Source organism: Anolis carolinensis, unplaced genomic scaffold (assembly GCF_035594765.1).
Source record: "Anolis carolinensis isolate JA03-04 unplaced genomic scaffold, rAnoCar3.1.pri scaffold_9, whole genome shotgun sequence".
Lineage (NCBI taxonomy): Eukaryota > Metazoa > Chordata > Lepidosauria > Squamata > Dactyloidae > Anolis > Anolis carolinensis.
Genome location: NW_026943820.1, coordinates 7944390 through 7967159, shown reverse-complemented (window position 1 = coordinate 7967159; position 22770 = coordinate 7944390). Strand labels below are relative to the sequence as shown.

The window sequence follows — 22770 nt, the reverse complement described above, 5'->3', positions numbered from 1 at the left end:
GAGAGAAGCCTTTCTGGTTGTTGAGGATCCAGGAGTCTCATTGGCCACGTTTTGGTGTTGGGTCTCAGACCTTCTCTGAAGGATCAAGGACAATATCAAGGACAAAGGAGACCTTGCTATTTCGGGTCTTTTTTTGGAGCAGCTGGAAGCTATCATCATGTGTTTACTATTTCAAACATATTGTTTCAAGTATATTGCCATCTACCCAAGCCTTCCAGTAATGGATGGGCGGCAGAAATAAATAAAGCAAGGCAGAAATAAATAAGACGTAATTCCTTTCCACGCTTCTTGCAGATGTTTCTGATGAATTTTAAAGTGTCCCTTCCAAGCTCGGTGGGGAAGATAAATGACACTTCTTTTACGAGGACATATTCACCTTTGACTCGGGCACCTTTGGCTCCGGATATGCATTTCGGGACAGACATTCCTGGCACGCTAGGCAGCGAGGCGAGGTTTTGTTCACCTGCTGTGTCTCGCAGCCAATGTGGGTTGACCCAAAGACCTGCAAATGCTGACATCCCATCATGGAAAACCACCACGATTCCTCAAAAGGGCAGCAAAGACTTCATTCTTATCATCTCCTACATCAGGGGTCCCCAAACTTTTGAAACAGGGGGCCAGTTCATGATCCTTCAGACCATTGGAGGGCCGGACTATATTTGGCCACTGAGCAATTATTATTATTATTATTATTAATAATAATAATAATAAAGAGGATTGGAAGAGGACCTTTGGGCCATTGAGTCCAATCCCCTTCTGCCTTTGTGCACCAAAAGCACAAGCAAAGCACCCCTGACAGATGGCCACCCAGTCTCAATGTTAATAATAATAATAAATAATAATAAAGAGTAATAATAAAGAGGGTTGGAAGAGACCCCTTGGGCCATTTAGTCCAATCCCCTTCTGCCTTTGTGCACTGAAAGCACAAGCAAACCACCCCTGACAGATGGCCACCCAGCCTCAATGTTAATTAATAAATAATAATAATAATAATAATAATAATAATAATAATAAAGAGGGTTGGAAGAGACCCCTTGGGCTATTTAGTCCAATCCCCTTCTTCCTTTGTGCACCTAAAGCACAAGCAAAGCACCCCTGACAGATGGCCACCCAGCCTCAATGTTAATAATAATAATAATTATAATAATGCAATTTTGTGATATGAAATCCAGCATATCTATCTTGTTTGCTGTGTCATAGAAATAATAATAATAATAATAATAATAATAATAATAATAATAATAATAATAATAATAATGGTTGTAAGAGAAGAAGAGACCCCTTGGGTTATTTAGTCCAAACCCCTTCTGCCCTTGTGCTGTGAGGGCCGGATAAATAGCTTCGATGGGCCGCATCCGGCCCCCGGGCCTTAGTTTGGGGACCCCTGTGCTACATTATCTACATCCAGCTTTTGCTGCAAACGGCTTTCCTGGTGTTTTTTCTCTCTCTCCCTATGGTCTATATGCAAGTGAAATTATATAGCTGGCTAAACAATATCCACCTGTAACGGACATCCATTTAAATCAGAACAAGCAGTACAATGAAAGATCGGAGTGTAAACAAAGCTTGAATGCGGAGTGAAAACATCAGCCTTGACAGAAGAGGTTTCATTAATGGTTTACTTAAGAGACAACACTGCGAGACTCTTCGGAGATGCTGCAAATGGATCTGCAAGGCCCTATAATGCACGTGTCCATCTATTTCCCCATGATTTTTTAATTTCAAGATTTTTTTAGTATTAATATTGTGTAGGAGACTGGATCCCAATGAAAAGGCCTGTTTTAATAGCTTGCACAACTACTTTTCTACTTGGTTTGATGCACTAAGCAAGTTATTAGAAAGAATGGAGCCATGACATTTCAAGTTATATTAGTACAGTGCAATAATAAGACTTGAAATTATGGATAATTGACGACGGAACAGCCTTGAACTATGATTTTCAGACAATGTGATTTTAATATTGAATGTAATGTTTTAAATGTTTAATATGTATTAATTTTAAATTTAATTGGTCTTAAGTCTCCCAGGTTCAAATCCCGGGAGCGGCTTGAGCGCCTGCTGTTAGCTCCAGCTCCTGCCAACCTAGCAGTTCGAAAACATGCAAATGTGAGTAGATCAATAGGTACCGCTCCGGCAGGAAGGTAACGGCGCTCCATGCAGTCGTGCCAGCCACATGACCTTGGAGGTGTCTACGGACAACGCCGGCTCTTCGGCTTAGAAATGGAGATGAGCACCAACCCCCAGAGTCAGACATGACTGGACTTAACATCAGGGGAAACCTTTACCTTTACCTTAAGTCTCTGTGGCTGCCATATGTAAGCCACCTTGAGTCCCCTTTGAGGTAGAGAAAGGTAGGGTAGAAATAAGGTAAATAAATAAATATTACAGTGCTATATCTCTGTAATGCCTCTACTCACATATCAAGACATCCTTCGGGCATCTAGACTTGGCAGTACAGTCACAAATACTTAATACACAAATACAATTTCGGATAACAGTGGTAAGAATATCACGCCTGTTTCTAACACATTGGTAGGTCTCACTAGCAGGGTTAATGGGAGTTGCAACTACACTGTAGAATTAATGTAGTTTGGCACCACTTTAACTGCAATGGCTCAATACAATGGAAACATGGGAGTTGTATTTTTGCAATGTTTTTTGCCTTCTCTGCCAAAGAGTGCCGATGCCTCACCAAACTACACCTCCCAGGACACCAAAACCGAGGCTACAATAAAGAACTCCACAAACATGGCTGTGTCTACATGAGCAAAACAAAGTGGACTCACTTTTCAGTTGCTGCAGGGAGTCCACAGGACATATGCCTAGTCACTAATTCAGCACAAGGAAGGACTAGTTTTACTCTGGAGATTTCAGACTAATCCTGTGTCCATCCATCCAACAGATGCATCACCATGTCATTTTCCAAAAGCAACTCACTTTCAGAGACTTTTTGGCTGCATTGTTTCTAATGGGGTGACAACAGGAGACCTAGCAATGTGACCAGAAGAGAGGACATCACCAGCAAACCTCTGCAAGGGAACTGTTTCAAAGAAAACCATGAAAAGTCATCCTAGCATGGTAGCAGCTCCAATATATCCTTGGTCTGGCTGGCCATTTGGGTGCAAAAAGGGCTCCAAGGATGCTTTGAAGTTGCACTGGGACAGCTCCAGAGCACTTTGGATGAGTCCAGTCTTTGATTTCCAAAAGCAGCCGTGAAAGAGCTACATAAGATACTCTATGTATTATTAAATATCCAAGTCAGAATCATCCATGCCATAGTATTTCCAGTTTCTATGCACTGGTCTAGCGAATAAAGCCAAAAAGAAGTCAAATCAGCTCATTTGAAATATGTCACTGGAGGTGAGTTGTATGGATACAATCAAGTGCTAAAAAGACAAATGATCATAGTGCAAACTAAGCCTGAATTTCGTACTGGAAGCAAAGTCAGAATCATCCATGCCATAGTATTTCCAGTTTCTATGCACTGGTCTAGCGGATAAAGGCAAAAAGCTCATTTGAAATATGTCACTGGAGGTGAGTTGTATGGATACAATCAAGTGCTAAAAAGACAAATGATCATAGAGCAAATTAAGCCTGGAAGCAAAGTTTACTAAACTGAGGCTGTTGTAATTTTGGCCATATCATGAGACGACACGACCCACTGGAAACGAATGCAATGCTTGGTAAAGTGGAAGGCAGCAGGAAAAGAGGAATGCCAAGCAAATGTAAGTAGATCAATAGGTACCGCTCCGGCGCGAAGATAACAGCGCTCCATGCAGTCATGCCGGCCACATGAACTTGGAGGTGTCTATGGACAACGCCGGCTCTTTGGCTTAGAAATGGAGATGAGCACCAATCCCCGAGTCAGACACGACTGGATTTAATGTCAGGGGGAAACCTTTACCATTACCTACAGACCCTTTGCAAGAATGGAACAAGCAGTTTTAATGTCTCTTGTTCTTTCTATGATTGCCATAAGTGAAGTCAACTTGATTTCAAATTAACACTTGCAACTAAAACTAAATGTAATTTTAGTGGATTCCACATTATCAACAGAACAACAAACACTTTTCGGTGCAAGAGGTTTTATCTTAAATACGTGTTTAACATCTCCACCTTCTCTTCTCCAAAAGCAAGGAAGGCGAGTCTCGCAAGGCCCCACCGCAGGAGTCTTCCAGTTGTAAAGCTCTCAAAAAGGAGAGAGAAACACAAACACCACCGCCACAAACTCTTCCAAAAATGCTTCAACATCTGCAATTTACTTTCCAAGCAGGTTTTGAAGCCTAGCATGCAGGAAACAGAACCCGTGGCCTTTTCAAGAATTTGTCTATAAAGGCCAACAGCTGGACTGGCGGGAGGTTTGCCGAGCGAACATTCTGCTTTGTTTTAAAAGTTCATCACGGAATTATATTTTTCTTCCTCTGAAGAAAGCGTCGGCCCTTACAAAGTTTCAATACTCCAGCGGCCTCTCTTTTCCTCCCCCCTCCCCTTCTCCCCTCTCTGTTTCCAAGGCAGTTCAAAGAAAACCATAAAAAGTCATCCTAGCATCTTCTGGAATGGAAGAAGCAAGGCTATAAAAATACCACTTAGTTAGCCCCTCCTGGGTCTTATTACAGAATTGCACAAAAGCTTATGAAGAATCCTTTCTTTAACGAACTCTGGTGTAAAGGACACTTCCATACATCCAGAGGAGAATTCCACATTTTTTCATCCTCGGGACTTATTTGTTGGTGTGGAAACCATCAGGAAGGCTGAACATATTTACAGGGGTATCCTGTGTTTTGCCATTGAGCTCAATGCAATGAAAAGTTGAATGAAAAGTAATGCCTCCACCTTCGTAACTCCTCAACAGATGGCAGTTCTGGTCTGCAGCAGGTACTGGCTTGTTCAGTAGACTCTCCTCTACAGTTCCATTTGGCGGGAAGCCTTAGCATTGAACATGTGTGTTGTTAAAGTGTGAAGTATGGAACCCTGCACAGACGAGGAAGCCTTAGCATTGAACGGTTGTATTGTTAAAGTGCGAAGTATGGAACCCTGCACAGACGAGGAAGCCTTAGCATTGAACGGTTGTATTGTTAAAGTGCGAAGTATGGAACCCTGTGCAAACTAGGAAGCCTTAGCATTGAACGGTTGTATTGTTAAAGTGCAAAGTATGGAACCCTGCGCAGACGGGGAAGCCTTGGCATTGAACGGTTGTGTTGTTAAAGTGCAAAGTATGGAACCCTGCGCAGATGGGGAAGCCTTAGCATTGGACGGTTGTGTTGTTAAAGTGCGAAGTATGGAACCCTGCGCAGACTAGGAAGCCTTAGCATTGGACGGTTGTGTTGTTAAAGTGCGAAGTATGGAACCATGTGCAGAGGGTCGGTCAATGGTCCTTAAGCAACGTGCCCAGTTGATTAGAAGAAGGCATTGTTCATTTTGGGATGAAGTTTGGTGCAAATCCATCATTGGCTGGGTTCAGTGCTGTCTGGATAAGGGTGAACTACAACTCCCATATTCCAAGGGCAACCACTCTCAAACCCTGCCAGTATTTGCAGTTGACCATGTTGGGTCTGGGTGCCAAGATTAGTCCAGATCTGTCGTCAGCTGGGTTCAGGGCTTTCTGGATCAGGGTGAACTACAACTCCCAGATCTGAGGTCAATCACCCCAAAACAGGCCCATATGCACAGTTGGCCATGTTGGGTCTGTGTGCCAAGTTTGGTCCAGATCTGATGTCAGCTGGGTTCAATGCTTTCTGGATGTAGGTGAACTATAACTCCCAAAATAAAGGTCCATTCCCACTAACCCCTGCATTATGTTCAGTTGGTCATGGGCCTTCTCTGTGAAAAGTTTGGTCCCAGTCCATTGTTGGTGGGGGCATAGTATCATCGAAGGCACTGCAAGTCCTATTATCCTTGGCAAGTTAGTTCTAGATCCATTCTTGGTTGGGTAACCATGGTGAATTCTCTCCAAATCTCTTGTTCAGTTGCTGATGAATTCCTCTGTTAAGTGTGTGCCATAGGAAAGGGTAGGAAAGGGTTAAGGGAGAGGTAGTGGGCGGGGTCATGCAAATTAAGGAACCCTGGGATGTGTACTCTGGAGAAAAAACAGAACATCTAGGATGAAATGGTCCCTGCATGAAAGCCTTCACTTGGCTTATGGAGGATGCTGGCAAGGTTTGGGCTACATGTTCATGGCACTCACTATAACCTACATGCCAGCCTCCTGCTCCTGCTCTCCTGTTTGTGGAGGCAGGAGGCCGTTGTGTAAGTTGACAACTCCTCCACATACACACATACACATTTTTCATTTTTATTATGTGTATAGATAGATTTAGGAGCCCCGGTGGCGAAGTGTGTTAAAGCACTGAGCTGCTGAACTTACAGACCGAAAGGTCCCAGGTTCAAATCCCGGGAACAGAGTGAGCGCCCGCTGTTGCTCCAGCTTCTGGCAACCTAGCAGTTTGAAAACATGCCAATGTGAGTAGATCAATAGGTACCACTCCGGTAGGAAGGTAATGGCGCTCCATGCAGTCATGCCAGCCACATGACCTTGGAGGTGTCTACGGATAACGCCGGCTCTTCGGCTTAGAAATGGAGATGAGAACCAACCCTCAGAGTCGGTTACAACTGGACTTAACGTCAGGGGAAACCTTTACCTTTGCCTTATAGATAGATTTAAAAACTGAGGAATGTCCATGGGCCATTTTGACATTCTTGCCAACATCCAAATGCACCATATCAGGCCTGAACTATCTGAAAAATGTAGACAGATAAAGACACACATCATCCTATTTCTCCACCGGTTCTGCCAGATGGCTCTCCCAACTCAACTTTATACATTTCGCAACACCAAGTGTTTGCATTTCTGCTTTTTTCCCTCTCCTCTTACAGGCCTATTTAGCCTCCAGCACAAGGCTTTGAAATTTGGACGCCTAACCTTTTCCATATGTCCATGACAGTGTGGCTTTTAATGTTATCATTGTTTATCATTTGAGGATAATTACCTCGGAATCCAGAGTTTGGCTAGATTACTGGCCAATGCACTAATCTCATCTCCATGACACTCCTGCTTTCAGATACATTGATGATGAATGTCCGCATGGCTATGTTCCCAGATAATAGTGTGGATCGTGCATTTTCACTCACAAACGTTTCATTAGCCCATTGCACAATTTTCCCATCATATAAACGTTTGTGGAAACTTTGAAGTCAATGGGTCTTGTGACTGGGAATTGTCCAATCCAACTAGCACAAGCACCTTGCCATACTGAGGCTTCCTACATCTCAATATGTGGCCCATCATAGGTTGAGGAGAAGAATATAAGAGCAAGAATGTGGCAAACAGACAGTACAACTCTCCCTTTCCACAGATTCAATATCCAGAGTTTCACTTGTCTCCGTTCCAAAAATTATTCTTCTCTGAACCCTCAAAAGTGTTTGTGGGCCTCTCTAGGTTCTCCAATACAATTCCATGGCATATTCAAGTATAGTCAAAATAAAGAGTTTGCTATTATCGACAGTTTTGGGTATCCATGAGGAATGTATCCTCCATGAACAGTAATTTTGGTTGATGCTCAGTGTATCCCACTCAATGGCACTTCCAATGGCTATCCTCATGACAATGGCACTGGTTATCCTTAGATCTCAGATTCTGATACTGAAATCTCAGGGTGTGGGATATTCCTGGCAACCTAAACACACCTTAAAGTTGCTTGAAGCAGTAGCCTTCTCCTCGAGGTGACAATGGGTTTCTCTTCCTTCTATAATGACCAATGGTCCACCCTTTCTTTCTTCTCATCTTATCACTGCTTCAACCACTGGCATTCCAAATTGCAACATTATCACAAAGTGCACAAGGTTTCCTTAGTATATACACCAAGTGAACGAGCAAGATTCCAGCTTCAATAAATAGCAGGTGGGAAACACCCTGACACACTGGCCTGTTCTACTGGTATTTTCCTGTCTACCTGGTTTTGTTTAGAAATACCCAGACAACTGCTGACACACACATTTCAGCTCAGTTTTTTCATCTGAAAATAGACAAATGGCTGCAGGGAGAAACGAAAGATATTCTATTTCCACCTCTTTGCTGCCAATTCCTATTGCAAGCCACCTAAGTAGTAAGACCAGCCTTAAACAACCTTGTGTTTCAGGGTTGTTGTATGTCTTTCGGGCTGTGTGGCCATGTTCCAGAAGTATTCTCTCCTGACGTTTCACCCACATCTATGGTAGGCAACCTCAGAGGTTGTGAGGTATGGATAAACTAAGTGAGGAAAGGAAAGAATATATATCTGTGTAGAGTCCAGGGTGTGGCAAGAGTCCTTTGTCACTGGGAAGTCAGCATTAATGAAAGCATAAGCCACAGCAACGCGTGGCCGGGCAAAGCTAGTAGTTTGATATAAATATTCAAAAACATTTAACCTACTGATGCTTATGCTTTCATTAATGCTGACTTCCCAGTGAAAAATGAATTTGACTCATAGCTTCTGCATTTCCCACCCTCGTTTTATACTCGACTCAATACATTTTCCCAGTTTTTGTGGTAAAATTAGGTGTGTCGGCTTATATTCGGGTCAGCTTATACTCGAGTATATACGGTAAATCTGGAACTTCTAGATCTCAACCTAATGCTCTAACCACTGCACAATACTGCTAGAAGAGGAAAATAGTTAATGAAAGGATAGTCCTATTCCTCAGGATAGGATTACAATGTTAGTAGAAGAAGCTCTCTCTGTCTCACTTTCTCTCTCCTTCCCTCGGCTTTCTTTTGCACCCCAACATCTGCCATAAGAGATGTATCTAATTCCGGCCCGGGCTGTGGCACAGGCTGGAGAGCAAGCCAGCTGCAACCAGCTGCAATGAATCACTCTGACCAGGAGGTCATGAGTTCGAGGCCCGCTCAGAGCCTGTGTTTGTCTTGTCTTTGTTCTATGTTAAATGGCATTGAATGTTTGCCTATATGTGTAATGTGATCCGCCCTGAGTCCCCTTCGGGGTGAGAAGGGCGGAATATAAATACTGTAAATAAATAAATAAATAAATTCCCCTTCCACACTGTCATATAATCTGGAATATTAAAGCACATAATCCACATGATCTGCTTTGAACTGGATGATATGAGTCTACACTGCCACATAATCCAGTTCAGAACAGATAATCCGGATTTTATAGCAGTGTCGAAGGCAGGAACTGGTAGAGTAGAGAGCTAGAGGAACATTTGAGAAGTTTACTTCTTGGCTTCTACAGTGTATGCCTCAGGACATGAGGATATAGCACAGGATTTGATTGAATTAAAATTGCACTCTTTGACAAATCCCACTCCTGCAAAGACAATGGTAAGACTTCAACTCAGAAATAAAACAAAAAGAAGAACTAGCAGCATGTGTTATGGCTCTGAAGGCAAAAAAAGACCGGACTGAGCAAATGCCATCTTTAAAAGTCCATCAGTCCTGTCCTATCCCCCAGAACCGAACCCATGTTGGGGAAGGGAGACTACCTATAAATAATGTAGCTTTGCAAAAAAAAAGTTGGTAAAAATAAACAGCTGAGTAAAGAACAGATAATCCATACATAGAGACAAGAAAGGTCTTCCTCTGTTTGCTTTAGAAGCAAAATCCTTCACAAAACAGCAATTGTCTTGGGGAAAAAATATCAGTGTGAATGTTCCAATCACTAGAAATATTGTTACAATCGAAACACACTAACAAGGTTTGTCAGCACAAACTTACATGAGTATCAACAAAAACAAAACATTCATTGTCTCTTTAATTCCAGATCTTGTCAAATTTAACCAACAACTTACTAGGATATTGAAACTCATCCCCATAGGATACATCAGAAATGAATTCTTTAAGCTCGTTTCACTGGTTAGAGATAAAGATCCAGGTTCAGCTCAAGTCCATACAACAACATGAAAGTCACTACATGACCTAGGGCCAGTCAATATCTCTGACCTACATCGCAGGTTTGTTTGAGAGGATAATATGGGAGAAAGGAGAGGAATGAAACCATCTTAAGACACATCAGGGAAAAGGTGCAAAGAAATAAAAGCACATACACAATAGCCTTAGGGTTCTTTTATTATAGCACTACTAGCTGTGCCCAGCCACGCGTTGCTGTGGCGAAGTATGGTGGTATGGGAAATAAAGTACAGTAGAGTCTTACTTATCCAACACTCACTTATCCAACGTTCTGGATTATCCAACGCATTTTTGTAGTCAATGTTTTCATTGCATTGTGAAATTTTGGTGCTAAATTTGTAAATACAGTAATTACTACATAGCATTAATGTGTAATGAACTACTTTTTCTATCAAATTTGTTGTATAACATGATGTTTTGGTGCTTAATTTGTAAAATCATAACCTATTTTGATGTTTAATAGGCATTTTCTTAATCTCTCCTTATTATCCAACATATTTGCTTATTCAACGTTCTGCCGGCCCAATTATGTTGGATAAGTGAGACTCTACTGTATTGAGGAATTGGTGGTAGTTAAGATAAAGGGTAAAGGTTTTCTCCTGACATTAAGTCCAGTTGTGTCCGACTGCATACTGAAGTGGATTATATGGCAGTGTGGAGTCAAGATAATCCAGTTCAAAGCAGATAATATATTATAAATGGGTTATATAGCTGTGTGGAAGGGCCTTGAGTCTACACTGCCATATAATCCAGTTAAAATCAGATAATCTGTATTTTATAGGCAGTGTGGAAGAGGCCTAAGTGAGGCCTAACTCTGCCTGTCCCCTGGGCTGCATGGGTTGCTAGGAGACCAAGTGGGCGGAGCTTAGCCTTTTAACTGGCAGCAATTGGATAAAAACAATTATTCCTCTCCCTCTAATTAGGACTTTATTTTTCTTTTCTTTTTGTTGTATGAACGTAGAGGCATGGATGAGGGGTTGTGCTGCCAAGTTTAGTGTTTCTGGGATGTGTAGTTTTGTTGTTTTGTCCTAGGCCAAAATTTCATTACCCTTTTATATATATAGATGGTTCCACATTCACTCTGACAGCTGCATCCTATAGAATCATACTATATGTACTGTGTTGCTGTGAGTTTTCCAGGCTGTATGGCCATGTTCCAGAAGCATTCTCTCCTGGTGTTTTGCCCACGTCTATGGCAGGCATCGTCATAGGTTGTGAGTTCTGTTGGAAACTAGGCAATGGAGTTTATGTATCTGTGGAAAATCCAGGTTGGGGAAAAAAGCTCAGCTTTGGTTGGAGGCAAGAGTTAATGTTGCAAATGTCCAAGCAACATAAATCTCACTTGCCTATTTTCCAACAGACCTCACAACCTCTGAGAATGCCTGTCATAGATGTGGGTGAAACGTCGGGAGAGGATGCTTCTGGAACATGGCCATACAGACCGGAAAACTCACAGCAACCCAATGATTCCAGCCATGACAACAACACATACTATATGGTGAGGCACTAGAGTTTATATTTGGTGAGGCACTAGAGTTTATTGCCTACGAACTCTAAATACCACTCTCTAAAAACAAAGTAATATATTCTTATTGAAGAATATTAGCAACATGTTCAGAAAAGGGGTGCCCAGGATTGCAAAAAAATCTGGAAACCAAGCCCTATAAGGACCAGCTTAGGGAGCTGGTTATGTTTAGCTTGAAAAGAGGAAGATTAAAAGGTCACTATAATTAAATATCTTAAGGGATGCAAAAAGAAGATTTTTTTTTGCTGCTGTAGAGACCAGGATTCAAATTAAAAGGAAGAGATGCCACCTACACATTAGGAAAGCCTTCTTTATAAGAGCTGTTGGAACAGACTGATTTGGAGAGCAATCCAACTCTCCTTCCTCGGAGGTCTTTAACCCATAGATGGGATGTCTTTTGGGAGGGCTATAGCTATACAGAGCCCCCAGTGGCACGGATTAAACCACTGAGCTGCTGAACTTGTTGATTGAAAGGTTGGCAGTTTGAATCCAGGAAGATGGGTGAGCTCCCGCTGTTAGCCCCAGCTTTGGCCAACCTAGCAATTCGAAAACATGCAAATGTGAATAAATCAATAGGTACTGCTCCAGCGGGAAGGTAACAGCACTTCATGCAGTCATGCCGGCCACATGACCTTGGAGGGGTCTATGGACAACGCTGGCTCTTCGGTTTAGAAATGGAGATAAGAACCAACCCGCAAAGTCAGACATGACTGAACTTAATGTCAGGGGGAAACCTTTACCTTTACCTAAAGCTATTCAATTCTCTATGCCAGGGGTTTCGACTAGATGGCCTTTCTGGTCCCTTCCAAGTGTCTATGATCGGGCAAAAGTTAGCTGAAACAATAATCTTATTAAGGCTGGGATAGGACAAGAGGAAGATCAAAAGCCTATCCCAAGCAGGAAGCATTTGTAACTCTAAATATGGAGACATAACATCACAAGGCTGTGTTTAGCAGAACAAAACTTCAAAGCAACTGAGCCTCACTTCCTCGGTCGATGTGATGGCAACCTTTCCCACCCTTGTCTTAGATTTCTTTCTCCCAAAGTGATGCTGCCCAGATGCTTTGGATGTCCATCCTTTATTGCAAGGCAGTGAGCAACCAAAGGATGATAGAAGTTAGTAAAGCCATCTTTGTTCTAGCTTAGAGCTAGACACATTTCACTACAACACAATGTCTAGATTTCTTGATGGCAAGTCATCCCCTGCCAACTGTAAAGACATCCTTGTTTTTGAGCCAACAAGCATTGGTTACTGCTTTTTCTGCTATTCAAGTATCCTCATCTTTCCTATGTGAACCAAACCTCAAAGATAGGCAAGAACCTCATATAAATAACCATTAATTCTCTTGCTCCAAAGAGTCGATACAGCTGAAATTACCAGAAAACTAATCACTTGATTATGAATAATAAAAACGTTTGAGATTCTCTTGAAGTATTTTCCAACCCACTTAACTTTTCAACTGCATTATATATCATCATTTCTGCAAGGACAGACATGTTATGGGTTCCTCTGTTACACTAAACTCAATCAACAAGGGTTTTAATTACACTTTAATTGCAATCACCTTATGAGTCACCATAGACAAGTCTTTCTATGGCAGGTAAGAACTACTTCCAGAAGACACAGTATGAAGTTCACAAAACATGACTTTTTTCCACCTGCTTATTATTATTACAGCTTCATTAAAGTGAATTAGGACAACAAACTTTGGGGGACAAGTTTAAATGCCTATTTTAACTCATGGTTTTTCAACAAGACATTCAAGTTTGCTTGGTTCATCTGCAAGCAACGTTTTCTCATCTCTTCTAAATGGGATGCAAACAATCTTTAACAATTTAGCAGCATGTTGATACCATTCACCCCAAAGAGTAGCAAACCAAAGATAAAGAAATCATTGCAACAACATTGAATTACAAGAACTAACGTCTCGTCATATAAGACCGTGTGACTCCGCTATTGTCTCTTGAGATACCCTATCTGCCATACCAATGTTGGCTAGATTATTCTAAGAGTGTTTTCAAAAGTTATTCTTTGCTTTGATTATCCATGAATACCATCTTTGGACGGAACTAAGTTTTAACACAACTTAAGAAAGCCTCTATTAGATAGTGATTATCATAAAAATCCGGTTCTATAAGATCACCTTGTAATTTTTTTTTTCGCTAATGCATTCCACCCTCATTCTCTTCGTCATCTTTTTTTTGAGGATAGGAAAAAGTTAAATCTTGCTACACAGGAAACACTGAAAGACACACCTCTCGAAAACTAATTAAAGGACTGCTAGTCCACTCCCATGCGTATTTATTCAGGAACACACCCCATTTTGTCCAATGGGATTTGGTCCCGTGTAACCATCCACAGAACTGCAGCTCGAAGCAATACAGGTTTCCAAATTAGAGAGCCTTCTGAACACAAAGCAAACCATTCAGGAGTTGCAATTCATTCTGAGCCTGACAGCGGCATTCAAGGTGCATCTACACTGTAAAATTAATACAGTTTGAGCCCACTTTAACTACCATGGCTCAATGGAATACTGGAAATGTGATTTGACAAGGTCTTTCGCCTTCTCTGCCAAAGAATGCTGGTGCATCACCAAACTGCAAATCCCAGGATCCCACGGCATGGAGCCATGACACTTTTTCATGTCAGGAAAGACTTGAGAAACTGCAAGTCACTTCTGGTGTGAGATAATTGGCCATCTGCAAGGACATTGCCCAGGGGATGCCCAGATGTTTGATATTTTACCATCCTTGTGGGAGGCTTCTCTCATGTCCCTGCATGGGGAGCTGGAGCTGACAGAGGGAGCTTATCCACACTCTCACCGGCAACCTGAGAGTGCTGCCATGCTGCCGGCACAAGGGCTTAACCCATTCCACCATGACACTTAAAGTGATATCAAACTGCATTAGTTCTACATGTGGATGCACCCTTAGTTGCACCAGACCACTGCAAACATGAGAACAATGGTTCAAAGAACAATAGAGAATAAGCACACACACTCAATTCCTCTTTGCCTCCCTCTAGTTTCATTCTGTCTCTCAAGAAGCAGAGCAGAGAGTGAGTCATTACTAGACAAGAGAAAGAACAACCCTCCTAGGGCCTTTTGGTTTTGAAGGAGAGGTCAAATCACGCATTATGAAGTAGCCCAAAGACCCTAGAAATGACCAACGGGACCACAGCAGAAGCCATGTGGTTGCTAAGAAATCCACAAGATAAGGCAACATGGTCTCTGAAGTTTTGGTAACAAATGGCAATACATGAGGTCACCACACAGACCCAAAAGGCAGGACTCTCCTCTTGTTCCTGCTAGCATCAGGAAACTTTACTAGAGACATCGGTCTGTCTATCTCCGGGCCCCACCTACACTGCCATATAAAATTCAGATTATCTGCTTTGAACTGGATTCTATGAGACTACACTACCATATAATCCTGGTTAAAGTAGATAATCTGGATCTTATATGGCAGTGTAGATGGGGCCTCGGTCAACTCCCAAAGGGACGACAAGGAGGAAAGATATGACAGAGGTGGGAGAGGTGGGTGCACCAGTATTGTAGAATGAATGCTGTTTGATACTGCTTTACCTGCCGTGGCTCACAGCACCAACACCAAGACCTTGTAAAACTACAACCCGCATGTTTCCATAACATTGAGCCACAGCAGATCCAGTAAGGTCAAGCTGCATTAATTCTACTGTATATACCCAAGTCTCCCCAAGACCTTTCAAAGTGAAGAGAGCAGCAGGCACATTAATTGATTCATTTCCCACCCCCCTCAATAAAAATTAAGAGAGTAAAAAAGACCCTGGTCCTTACCCTGGAGCCTGCGAACCTGCCCAGAGCTCGGTGCTGGCAACCTTGCCCCAATCCGAGGCTGGCACCGCTTCCGCTGGAGTGCTTCTGGCTCACCATCCAGTCCTCCAGTCCTTTGCGTGCCAGGGAGGCATTCACGGCAAAGCTGTCACCTAGAAAGGAGAGAAAGAGAAGCCAGAATGGGCACCTGGGAGACAGGAGATGCCGAGAGACCACCATCCACACTGCAGAAGTATCGCAGTTCCATACCACCTATGGAGACTTGGGATTTTGGAGTTTGCTGTGGCACTGGCAGAGAAAAGTTAACATCTCACTAAAGGACACACTGAGCCATGGCAGTTAAGGTGGAGAGCTATATAATAATTCTGCAGTGTGGGTCCAGGAGAAGAAAAAAATGAAAAACATTCACAATAAATTATGAAAGGGATAGAATTGGTTGAGAAATGCTAGCAAAGCATGAACAAAGTCTGGCTACCTAAAAATGGCTCTCCATGCAGTTATCCCAGCCACATGACTTTGGAGGTGTCTGCGGACAACGCTGGCTCTCTGGCTTAGAAATGGAGATGAGCACCAACCACCAGAGTCGGACACGACTGGACTTAATGTCAGGGGAAAACCTTTGCCTTTAATTTACCTTACAAAACTCTAAATTCTAGACAGTAAATAAAGAACGCCACTCAGAAAACAGAGGAATTCCAGACATGAATCAATCAGGACCAGCTGACACCTCCCAACAAAGGATTTCCCCCAGGCAGGAAGCAGCCAGACCTTGAAGCTGAAAAACAATGCTAATCAAGGTGGCCAATTGAAACCTTGACACTGCCTCAAACAGACAAGAGTTTGAGCATTATTCCACAAATATATGAACCCCACTTGCCTAGCTTCCAACAGACCTCATTACTTCTGAGGATGCCTGCCATAGATGTAGGCGAAACGTCAGGAAAGAATGCTTCCACAGTCCTATATCCCAGAATATCAAGGCAGAAAATCCCACAATATCTGCTTTGAACTAGGTTATCTGAGTCCACATTGTGGGATTTTCTGCCTTGATATTATGAGATATAGGGTTGTGTGGAAGGGCCCTGGGATATGGCTAGCCAGCCCGGAAAACTCACAGCAAGCAACCCAAAGAAAGCTCCTTTTTCAGACTCTAATCTCGATCGCCTCTCCCCTCCCCATACTCACCCATGCCCCTAAAGGACCACCAAGGCCGAGCAAAAGATGGGAGTTTTTTAAAAAGGTGGCAGGAAGGAAAGAGTCCAAAAGCGAATCGGTGCCGAGGGACGGTCCAGACAAGACACAGAGAGCGCGGCAACCTCGGGAGCCAATCCCTTCCCTTCCGAAGCAGCTCGCCTTTTGACACATTCACAGAGCCGCGCGCAAACTTTTCTCGCGCGGGGAGGGAGGAGAGGGAGAAAAAGGGATGCAAGTTGGGAAAGAAGAAGAGAGGAAAGCTTTCGAAATGGCTCACCTTCCGGGCTCTCTCGGGGTTTGCAAACGGCGGCTGGAGGAGAAAATCCACGGGAGAAAGATGCGATCAAAGGGTCCCCAAAATCAAAAAGGAGGGAAGGAAACAAAACGAGATGATGGTTAGTTAAGATCGGACACGCGCGCCTCTGAGACCCCTTGGAGACTTGGGAAGCTCCGGCTCCATCTCTCTCTCCTCCCACCCAAGGTTTTGGGGACCCGAAACACTCACCGTGTTTGGAGTGGAGTTTCCCCATCGCTCTCGGAGGATGGGGAAGGGGCTGCCGGGCCGTCAGTGGGGGGTTTGGGGCGGCTTCATAGCCCCTCGGGGTGGGGATGGCGTGCGTAAAAGAGCGGCTCCTTCTCGTGCGTAAAAGCGCGACTCCTTCTCGTGCGTAAAAAGCGCAATTTGGAGAGGCGAGCTTCAGAGCTAGCTCTGCGTCCGGGAAGGCTTTGCTTCGGATCCTTTTCTCTCTCTTCTTGTTCCTCCGGCTTTTAGGAATCCATGTGCTTCGAGTCTAAGCTGGAGGGGGTCGAGGAGGGACCCCCAGCCGGCTTCCATGAGCGAGCGCCCAACTCAACGTCTCCAAATCTCTCCAAAGAGTCTCAGCCTCCTTCCTTCCTTCCTTGCTCCCTTCTCTCTCTCAATCTCGTCCCTCTCTCTCCCCCCCTCCTTCCTCCTCCTCTTTCTCCTTCTTCTCCTCCTTTTTCTTCCCAAAGACAGAAAGAAGAGGCGGTCACAAAAGCCCTGCCTTCACCCAGCCGGGAGCGTGATTGACGCCTCCTGGAGCGCAGACCCCGCGCAGGCCAGGCGCCCGGGCCCCATTGGCGCGGGGCGGCACATGAAAGGCGGCCCGGCGGCCCTTTGGAGCCCGACCAAAAAAATAATCTGGAAGGGGGAGAAAAAAAAAGACAGAGAGGAAGAAAAAGGAGCCGCAGAAGCAGCAGCGAGAGGAGGAGGAGGAACGGCGGCGGGCTTTGGTGTCTTTCGTGCCGAGCCAGGCGCAAGCAGCAGAACTCAGAGCCAGAGAGAGAAACAAGAGAAGAAAGGCACCTTCCACACAGCTGAATAAAACCCCACATTATCTGCTTTGAACTGGGATATATAACAGTGCAGACTCAGGGCCCTTCCACACAGCCCTATAACCCAGAATATCAAGGCAGGAAATCCCATAATTTCTGCTATGAACTGGAATATATCATATGGCAGTGTGGACTCAGTTAACCCAGTTCAAAGCAGATGCTCTGGCATTTTCTGCTTTGATATTCTGGGATATAGGGCTGTGTTGAAGGGCCTTCAGATAACAAGTTCAAAGTAGATATTCTGGGGTTTTCTGACTTGATATTCTGGGTGATATGACTATGTAGAAGGGCCCTCAGATAACCCGTTTCAAAGCATATATTGTGGGATTTTCTGCCTTGATATTCTGAGTTATATGACTGTGTAGAAGGGACCTAAGGGTTCTTCCACACAGCTGAATAAAATCCCACATTATCTGCTTTGAACTGGGATATATAACAGTACAGACTCAGGGCCCTTCCACACAGCCCTATAACACAGAATATCAAGGCAGGAAATCCCATAATTTCTGCTATGAACTGGAATATATCATATGGCAGTGTGGACTCAGTTAACCCAGTTCAAAGCAGATACTCTGGCATTTTCTGCTTTGATATTCTGGGATATAGGGCTGTGTTGAAGGGCCTTCAGATAACAAGTTCAAAGTAGATATTGTGGGATTTTCTGCCTTGATATTCTGGATGATATGACTGTGTGGAAGGGACCTAAGGGTTCTTCCACACAGCTGAATAAAATTCCACATTTTCTGCTTTGAACTGGAATATATGGCAGTGTGGACTCAGTTAACCCAGTTCAAAGCAGATGCTCTGGCATTTTCTGCTTTGATATTCTGGGATATAGGGCTGTGTTGAAGGCCTTCAGATAACAAGTTCAAAGTACTGTAGATATTGTGGGATTTTCTGACTTGATATTCTAGATGATATGACTGTGTAGAAGGGCGCTCAGATAACCCGTTTCAAAGCATATATTGTGGGATTCTCTGCCTTGATATTCTGGGTTATATAGCTGTGCGGAAGGGACCTCAGATAAATTCAAAGAATACATTGTGGGATATTCTGCCTTGAAATTCTGGATTATATGGCTGTGTGGAAGGGACCTAAGGGTTCTTCCACACAGCTGAATAAAATCCCACATTTTCTGCTTTGAACTGGAATATATGGTAGTGTGGACCCAGTTAACCCAGTTCAAAGCAGATACTCTGGCATTTTCTGCTTTGATATTCTGGGATATAGGGCTGTGTTGAAGGGCCTTCAGATAACAAATTCAAAGTAGATATTGTGAGATTTTCTGACTTGATATGCTGGGTGATATGACTATGTAGAAGGGCCCTCAGATAACCCGTTTCAAAGCATATATTGTGGGATTTTCTGTCTTGATATTCTGAGTTATATGACTGTGTAGAAGGGACCTAAGGGTTCTTCCACACAGCTGAATAAAACCCCACATTATCTGCTTTGAACTGGGATATATAACAGTGCAGACTAAGGGCCCTTCTACACAGCCCTATAACCCAGAATATCAAGGCAGGAAATCCCACCATTTCTGCTTTGAACTGGAATATATGGCAGCGTGGACCCAGTTCAAAGCAGATACTCTGGCATTTTCTCCTTTGATATTCTGGGATATAGAGCTGTGTTGAAGGGCTTTCAGATAACAAGTTCAAAGTAGATATTGTGAGATTTTCTGACTTGATATTCTGGGTTATATAGCTGTGCGGAAGGGACCTCAGATAAATTCAAAGAATACATTGTGGGATATTCTGCCTTGAAATTCTGGATTATATGGCTGTGTGGAAGGGCCCCCAGATAACCCAGTTCAAAGCATATATTGTGGGATTTTCTGCCTTGATATTCTGGATGATATGACTGTGTGGAAGGGACCTAAGGGTTCTTCCACACAGCTGAATAAAATTCCACATTTTCTGCTTTGAACTGGAATATATGGTAGTGTGGACCCAGTTAACCCAGTTCAAAGCAGATGCTCTGGCATTTTCTGCTTTGATATTCTGGGATATAGGGCTGTGTTGAAGGGCCTTCAGATAACAAGTTCAAAGTAGATATTGTGGGATTTCTGACGTGATATTCTGGGTGATATGACTGTGTAGAAGGGCACTCAGATAACCCGTTTCAAAGCATATATTGTGGGATTTTCTGTCTTGATATTCTGGGTTATATAGCTGTGCGGAAGGGACCTCAGATAAATTCAAAGAATACATTGTGGGATATTCTGCCTTGAAATTCTGGATTATATGGCTGTGTGGAAGGGACGTAAGGGTTCTTCCACACAGCTGAATAAAATCCCACATTTTCTGCTTTGAACTGGAATATATGACAGTGTGGACTCAGTTAACCCAGTTCAAAGCAGATATTCTGGGATTTTCTGCTTTGATATTCTGGGTTATATAGCTGTGTGGAAGGACCCTCAGATAACAAGTTCAAAGTAGATATTGTGGGATTTTCTGACTTGATATTCTGGGTGATATGCAGGGCTGTATGGGGGGGGGGGGGGCGTTAGGGGTTCAGATAAGTTCAAAGTAGATATTGTGAGATTTTCTGACTTGATGTGCTGGGTGATATGACTGTGTAGAAGGGCCCTCAGATAACCCGTTCCAAAGCATATATTGTGGGATTTTCTGCCCTGATATTCTGGGTTATATGGCTGTATGGAAGGGAGCTGAGGGTTCTTCCACACAGCTGAATAAAATCCCACATTTTCTGCTTTGAACTGGCAGTGTGGACTCAGTTAACCCAGTTCAAAGCAGATATTCTGGGATTTTCTGCTTTGATATTCTGTGTTATATAGCTGTGTGGAAGGGCCCTCAGATAACCCAGTTCAAAGCAAATGTGGGCTTTTCTGCCTTGATATTGTGGGTTATATGCAGGGCTGTATGGGGGGGGGGGGCGTTAGGGGTTCAACCCCCCCCCCCCCCCCAAAAAATTTCAAGTTAAAAAAACCTGGTTTGCCAATGAATTTTAACTGGTTAACCAAACCCCATGATTGTCCACTGAAGTTTATCTGTCTTGAGTGTTTTTTTTTTATGGCCATGGTCCTGCTGGGTTATATGACAGTGTGGAAGGGTCCTCAGATAACCCAGTTCAAAGTAAATATTGTGGGCTTTTCTGCTTTGATATTCTGGGTTATATGGTTGTGTGCAGGGCCATGGCCAGAAAAAAATGGGGGGGGGGGTAAACTTTTTTTTTTTTAGCAGATCATGAAGAGTAGTTCCATAACACAAAAATCATTTAGAAATCAGGCTCCATTGATAAACTTCAGTGGACACTCAAGACAGCTAAACTTCAGTGGACACTCACGAGGATTTGGTTAACCAGTTAAAATTCATGAGTCAACCAGGTTTTTTAAAAACCTGAAAAATTTCGGGAGGGGGGTTGAACCCCTAAACCCACCCCTTGGCTACAGCCCTGGCTGTGTGGAAGGGTCCTCAGATAACCAGTTTAAAGTAGATATTATGGGATTATCTGCCTTGATATTCTGGATTATATGGCTGTGTGGAAAGGTCCTGAGTTTACATTGCAGATAATCTGGAATGTATACACTCATATAGATGGGGCCTGAAGGCCCTTATGAACATGCCCTGTATCCCAGGATCTGATCCCAAGTTTTCTGTTTATCCCAGATTATCTAGCAGTGTGGATTCATATAATCCAGTTTAAAGCAGAAAACCTGGGATCAGATCCTGAGACATAAGGACTGTCTGGAAGGGCCTTGAGACACCGAGGGCCCTTCCACACAACCCTATATCCCAAAATATCAAGGCAGAAAATCCCACAATATTCGCTTTGAACTGGGTTATCTGAGTCCACACTGCCATATATTTCAGTTCAAAGCAGATACTGTGAGAGTTTATACAGCTGTGTGGTAGGGGACAAAGAGAAAATAGAAAGGAGAGAGTAAGGGCCCTTCCACACAGTCATATAATCCAGAATATCAAGGCAGATAATCTGAAATTTGTGTTTTGAACTGGATTATATGAATCCACCTGCCCTATAACCCAGTTCAAAACAAATAATGTGGGATTTTATACAGTTGGGTGGAAGGGGCCAAAGTGAGGTCAAACTGCATTAATTCTACAGTGTAGATACACCCTCAGTTTTTGTCGATTAAATGTTTTACTGAATGGGCACAATCTTAATTAAATATTGAATTGTTGCTCCTGGAAGGATCAGAATTGTAAGGGGAGGCAATTTGCCCCCTTTCTTTGCTTTTGCCAGAAAAAAAGGGTGATTTGATGTTTCTGGGTGGGTCAAGGGTTGCAAAAACAGCCCCGGGGAGGCCTCCTTTGCCCACCCATGCATTGGACATCAAAAGATCCCTCCCACCATTTTGGAAGAAGTATTTCCTTCTACAGATACAATGTGTTAGAAAAAGAATCATCCATTGTTTTGGAATAACAACAACTTTGTAGCTGGTTATTACTTGGTGTTTTAGGAGACTCGCATTTCCTTTGGGGGAAATTCAGCGGAGAGAGGTTAAAGAGAAGGAGAATGCTTATAGTTTTAAAATTTTCACTTGCAAACATGTGTGTGTGTGTGAAAGAGAGGGAGAAGTTGTAGGTTTTACTATCCGACAAGCCCTCTGGTTGCGGTATGCACCAGAAAATCAAAAACAGCCCCAGCCAAACATTCCTATCCGCTGCAAATATTCAAATTGTTCAGATCTGGAGTCCACCTGGAAGACAAAAGGAGAGATTATATACACCTAAATTCAGAGAAGTAGTTTATAAGATGCAGGACAAGCAGTAAGGTATAGATAAAGGTTTTCCCCTGATGAAGTCTAGTCGTGTCCAACTTGGGATTGGTGCTCATCTCCATTTGTAAGCCAAAGAGCCGGCGTTGTCCATAGACTCCTCCAAAGTCATGTGGCCGGCATGACTGCATGGAGAGTTGTTACCTTCCTGCCTGAGCAGTACTTATTGCTCTATTCACATTTACATGTTTTCGAACTGCTAGCTTGGTAGAAGCTGGAA

The 22770-nt window shown here is 43.3% G+C and overlaps 1 protein-coding gene and 1 long non-coding RNA gene across 4 annotated transcripts in view; one reads left to right on the top strand and one right to left on the bottom strand.

The window, feature by feature from the left end:
- The window catches only part of nkd1 (NKD inhibitor of WNT signaling pathway 1), a 187921-nt gene extending 170215 nt beyond the window's left edge, over positions 1–17706 (bottom strand). The window contains exons 1-3 of one of the 3 annotated variants that reach the window (XM_062961745.1): positions 16938–17706; positions 16710–16742; positions 15242–15390 (exon numbers count right to left, since the gene is read on the bottom strand). In XM_062961745.1, coding sequence (XP_062817815.1) covers positions 15242–15390; positions 16710–16742; positions 16938–16962 — 207 coding nt within the window. In that variant the 5' untranslated portion in view covers positions 16963–17706. Of the gene's footprint in view, positions 1–15241; positions 15391–16423; positions 16564–16709; positions 16743–16937 lie in introns of those variants that run through there. The other 2 variants (XM_008115625.3, XM_016995462.2) reach the window with 2 other exon arrangements.
- Positions 16635–22770, top strand: part of LOC134293626 (uncharacterized) — a 38134-nt gene continuing 31998 nt past the window's right edge. The window contains exon 1 of the long non-coding RNA XR_010000577.1: positions 16635–16827. This is a non-coding gene — a long non-coding RNA (uncharacterized LOC134293626). The remainder of the gene's footprint in view (positions 16828–22770) is intronic.